Source organism: Haplochromis burtoni, unplaced genomic scaffold (assembly GCF_018398535.1).
Source record: "Haplochromis burtoni strain Fernald_Lab_line unplaced genomic scaffold, NCSU_Asbu1 Contig_384, whole genome shotgun sequence".
In the NCBI taxonomy this organism is placed as follows: domain Eukaryota; kingdom Metazoa; phylum Chordata; class Actinopteri; order Cichliformes; family Cichlidae; genus Haplochromis; species Haplochromis burtoni.
The window spans coordinates 305,262-310,744 of NW_024582745.1; the positions used below are offsets into that span (position 1 = coordinate 305,262).

Below are 5,483 nucleotides of genomic sequence, written 5' to 3' on the forward strand. Positions count from 1 at the left end.
ACTTAAGCTGGACAAGATCAGCATTAGTGAAACAGCACCATTACCTACAATACCACCATGGATGCTGTAGTAAATTTCACACTATTGGACAAAAAGAACAAGGATAGGGGTTTTATTTTAAATTCACATACAGCACAGGAATACATTGGTCTGTATTACAAGTATGTCAAAATGTACACAGATGCATCAAGGAAGACCAACCAAAGTGGGACAGCATTTATTGTTCTTGAGTTTTGTTTCAAAGTAAGGAAAAGGATCAGTGATGGATCATCAGTATACACGGGAGAAATGGTCTCAATACTGTTGGCTGTCCAGTGGATTGAAGACAGAAGACCATTAAGATCGGTGATATGCTCAGATTCAAGTTAATCATTGGCTAGTTTGCAAGACAGTCACTCAGACAGCAGATCCGGCATTCTGATAGAGATTCAGCAAACACAAAGTCAATATGATGGGGCTTATGGTCACATTCTCATGGGTACCAGTGCATCGTGGAGTTAAAGGAAACAAAATGGCAGATAGGACAGCAAAGGAAGCTACAAAGAGAATTTCAGTGGATCTGGTCATCTATGTCAGTCGGACAGAGATTAAGAGTAGAAAATGGAAGAAAGGTGGCAAAAGCAATGGGAGGAAGAGAGGAAAAGGTGATGGTTTTACAAAATCCAAAAGAAAACAGGAGAAATGAGAAGCACAGGAAGGAACAGGAGAGAGGCGGATTTGGGCACACTGGTTTGAATAGCACGTTATTTTTAAAAGGAAAACACCATACAAGAAAATGTGACTGCAGTAGAGAAGATAACACCATGGAACATGTTTTAGTGCACTGCCAGAAATGTGACGAGGAAAGAAGAAAACTGATTCAAAAGCTCGGTTAGATGAAAGTGAAACTGGATTTGTTAGATTTACTTTGCAAGAACTCGAAGAGTGAAAGTTATCAGGTCATATTTTGTTTTTTAAGACAGACTAATTTGTTTGGAAGGATTTTTTTGTAGGTTTTTTTTAATATTTCAGGGCACACTCTACACCAGTTAGTGGCGGTAATTCACCATTTTGCTGTTTGCCAACCGCCAATAAATGATAAAGAAGAAGAAGAAAAAGAAGAAGGACGCGTCACATGATTGCTCGAGCACTTCGCCTGTCTGTTGACACTGACAGCTCATCATTTTTGTTGAACCCTTTAAAGAAATCTGCTACATGGCTAGTTGCTTTCCGAGTGTGTCCGAGCTTGTTTCGGAGGCCCGGCGACTGTACGGACAGATGTTCGGTGAGGAGCCTGCTCGAGTGGCGGTGTGCGCGCCTGGAAGAGTGAACCTAATAGGAGAGCACACCGACTACAACCAGGGACTCGTGCTTCCAATGGTATCAGTTCCACACTGCCACTCAATAGAAAGCTTCATCTGTTGAACTGAGTCTTGCATTATCACTTTCATGTCGAAAACAGGCAAAGATCTGATTTTAATAAAATGATTTTATGTTAGTAATAGTAAGAATAGTGCAACAGTGATTTTTCTCTTCTTTTTTAAATAACTTCTGGAAAGAAATTTCTTCTTGACACAAAGACTAAAGACAAAACTAAGCACTTCCTTGTGCATTTGCTGTCAGGCCCTTCCTTTGGTGACTGTGGTGGTGGGTAGTGAAATATCCGGCCAGGATGTTACCGTGGTAACCGCAGCCTTCGACGCTGACGAGCCTCACCGATTGGACTTCTGCCTGTCTCGTGATGGATCTGCACTGTCTCCAGGGTTACCCCGCTGGGCCAACTATGTAAAGGGTGTTATACACCATTACAGGGGTAAACAAGACTGTAAACACATTATACTGTCACAGTGAAGTAGAACAGATGTCAAGCAGAATCTCACAATCAAAATTTAAAAAACAAATCCAAAAAGTCTACTTTTTATCTGTCTTGTGTTTTAGCTTCTCCAGTCCCAGGTTTCAGGGCAGTGATAGCCACCAGTGTCCCCCTGGGTGGAGGACTGTCCAGCTCTGCCTCTCTAGAGGTGGCCTTTTACACCTTCCTGCAGCAACTGAAGCCAGGTTAGAGTCATATTAGAGGACATGGCAGTGACTGAATACGTAATTCAAGTATTTCTGCGTTATACTGCTTTCTTATTCTATTCCACTACATTTAGTCCTTGCAGTTATTATACTCTACCATTTATTTTACTTATTGTTTTGATTTCGTTCAGATTTTAGAATAATCTGCCGATATATGATGCTGTATTATTCTTGATAAAGCTGCCCAGTAGTATTTAAGTCATTATGCCAAAAGAAGACTTCTCAAGTAGTAAATGCCTTCAGATTCACTTAAGGAATAAGTGATATACAGTCCTGACCTCTCATCACCTCTCTGCTACCTGCTTGTTTCAACACGTGTTTGTTTTCAGTCTCACGTGGCACATTTTGATGGGGCCATTGCTGTTCACTCTTTGTTAGAGTGATGGTGGCCTGGCAATAACAGCTTTCATGCTAAAACAAAATGTATTCCAAGATATGGTTAGAGTGTTTGAGCGCTCTTAACGTCTAACCATACTCGTACTGACAGCCGATGCTTATTGATTTCACTAACAGGCCGATGGTGTTGGAGCCGTTTGATCTACTCTTTACTTTTCTTTTTCTCATAGATGATGGAAACCAGGTGTCCAAAGCATTAGCCTGTCAGCAGGCTGAACACACTCATGCTGATGTACCCTGTGGCATTATGGATCAGTTTGTATCTGTTCTTGGCAAGGAGGGCCATGCATTGCTCATTGACTGCAGGTAGTACAAGCATCTAGTGAGTGATGGTCTTTGGTTACACAAGGTAGACATTGTTACTATATTTTCATTAAAATTAAAAAGAAAAAAAAACATGTTTGACAGATCGCTGGAGGCCACCCCTGTTCCTCTGACAGATCCAGGCCTGGTCATTCTCGTCACCAACTCCAATGTAAGGCACTCTCTGAGTTGCAGTGAGTATCCCGTAAGACGCAGGCAATGTGAGACGGCTGCCTCCATTCTGGGGAAGGACAGTCTGAGGGATGCTACGATGAAGGACCTAGAGGGTGTGGATGTTTTTTTTCCTTCCTGTTGTAATCCATTTTCTCTTACTGTTTTACAGTTCATTGGCAGGTCTTTGAAAGCCTTAAAAACCACAACTTACAGTCCCCACAAACAAGGTCTTAAAGTATTTATCTGAGTCCAGGTTATTTTTATTAATTATATACAGTGTGTAGGAATTCAAATTATTGCAAAAGCCAAATAAATTATTTGCCAATAATGTACTGTGAGAGCCGGTAACTGAGAGTTTTAATAATATGAAGTAAAACAAATTACCTTAGGCATGTTGAATAAACCAGGTATCGCCTTCTGCCTGACTCAAATTTTTCACCACTACAGTAATTCATAAATGTTTCACTTATTTTATTACTGCTTTGAACTTTTTAAGCATTTCTATTTTGCTGACCTTTGACTTGTCTTTACTTTTTTTACACACATAACTTTAAGTTTCAACCACTTGTTTGCCATTTGAAAGCACTTATTAGCATTTCAGTACTTTTAGATGACTGTATATATTTTTTTGGTTTTTTAAACTCATCAGTTAAAGCTAACCCTGTTTATTGTTTATCGGTTCAGAGGCCAGGGGAAGGATGGATGATGTTACCTACAGAAGAGCTCGTCATGTAATTGAGGAGATCCAAAGAACTGTCCAAGCTGCTAAGTCTCTAGAAAGAGGAGAATACAAGGAGTTTGGCAAACATATGGTTGAGAGCCACAACAGTCTGAGGTACAGATAGCAAATGAGTTACTGTATAGGTCACTGTCAGGCATGTTGTAACTCGATGTCCGTGTGGCAGAGATCTGTACGAGGTGAGCTGCAGGGAGCTAGATGAGCTGGTGTCTGCAGCCATGGAAGTGGAGGGCGTCTTTGGCAGCCGGATGACAGGAGGAGGATTCGGTGGATGCACTGTGACTTTGCTACTCGCTGAGGCCATTGACAGGACCATACACCACATACAGGTTAACACACACACATGTATAAAGATGTACTGCATGTAGTTGTGGTTATCAGGATGACCACGACCAGTAGAATCAAATAACTACATATTCAGTAAAGCTGGTAACCTTAAAACAAACACTTAGGAGACACTGTTATTGGTCAGTGATAAGCTTTTCAGTACAAACCTATCTAATGGCATATATAGATTTAAAAATCCAAGGCTTTTTTTATGCCCCGTGATATACTACACAATACGTGTGTATATTTGAGTTCTGTGTGGATTTAATCAGTCAGGATCAGGAGTGCTTTAATGATCACTTTGAAGAAATATTTGTTGCAAATTAAAAATAAAAACAAACTTACATGTTAGAAATTAAGATGAAATGCAAGTACATAAAATCTGTAGAAAGTACAATTCCAAATATAACAGTTCGGTAAAAGCTAACCTTGTGATGGAGCTAGGTTAGCTGTTTTAAAAGTGTGCTAAGCTAAATGTGACTTGGAGCAACCTGATGGTCATACCTGGTCTGAAGTTTTATTATAGGGGCAAAAGTTTTAAGCCATCATTAAATTTTGTTTGAAAACTTAGAATTAACTGTACCATTTTTTTTAAATATACAAATCCAGAGAGATATAGTTAGGGCCACATTAAGAAAAACTAAATTCATAATTTTGAGAATAAAGTCGAAATTTCAAGATTAAAGTCGAACATCTGTTTTGAGAAAAAAGTCAAAATGTGGACATTACAGCTGTTGTTTCAAGACAAACTGCCACAGCTGCTGCACCATCTGAGTTAGTGAAATCATACTTCAGAATCAATTTTAGTAACAAGGAAGGAAATTACTCTTTTAGCACATAAACACAGTGTGGTGATAAGTACAAGATGGTGCAGAAAGCTGCATCTGGTCAGACAGAAAAACCACACAAACTTAGAAGAGTGGATTTGTACAAAATGAAATAGCTGGTAATGGACAGATGCAAAGTTATTGATGGTTACAGCCTTGTGCAATATAGAGGATGTATGTTGTGTCACAAGACGGTTGAATTAATTGTTTCACTAAGTCATCTACACAAGACAGTTTGTAGAGGATATAGCAGTGGTAGCAATGTGTGTTGAAACAACAACTGTTATCTGAGCTGGCACTGGGGAGCTAGCCTTCAAACTTGTGGGGACCAAAATCCTGGTCCCCACAAGTTACATTAAAATTTTTTTACACATTCTCACTTTTTATTATGCAGGCTCTTGCATTTTGCAACATGTTTGCCTTCACAGATATATAAAGAGATAATAAATATTTAAATAGATATCTAAATTTAAACAAATGAGTGGTGGCTCAAGACTTTTGCACAACATATTAAATTATGCCATTCTATGAGGGTTTATGGCTCAACGACATATAGTGTACAGTGGTGTATGAACAGTCCATTACTGGCTACATTAATGACCACTACAGTATAGGTGTGTGTGTGTGTGTGTGTGTGTGTGTGTGTGTGTGTGTGTGTG

At 39.4% G+C, this 5,483-nt stretch overlaps 1 protein-coding gene across 2 annotated transcripts in view; it reads left to right on the top strand.

Annotated features, from left to right (window-relative positions):
- The first annotated feature begins 1,060 nt into the window (after positions 1-1,060).
- The window catches only part of galk1 (galactokinase 1), a 22,100-nt gene continuing 17,677 nt past the window's right edge, over positions 1,061-5,483 (top strand). For both annotated transcript variants that reach the window (XM_014340914.2, XM_042212648.1), the window contains exons 1-7: positions 1,061-1,359; positions 1,603-1,792; positions 1,918-2,037; positions 2,625-2,760; positions 2,863-3,044; positions 3,616-3,766; positions 3,837-3,999. In XM_014340914.2, the coding sequence (XP_014196400.1) occupies positions 1,195-1,359; positions 1,603-1,792; positions 1,918-2,037; positions 2,625-2,760; positions 2,863-3,044; positions 3,616-3,766; positions 3,837-3,999 (1,107 nt within the window). In that variant the 5' untranslated portion in view covers positions 1,061-1,194. The remainder of the gene's footprint in view (positions 1,360-1,602; positions 1,793-1,917; positions 2,038-2,624; positions 2,761-2,862; positions 3,045-3,615; positions 3,767-3,836; positions 4,000-5,483) is intronic.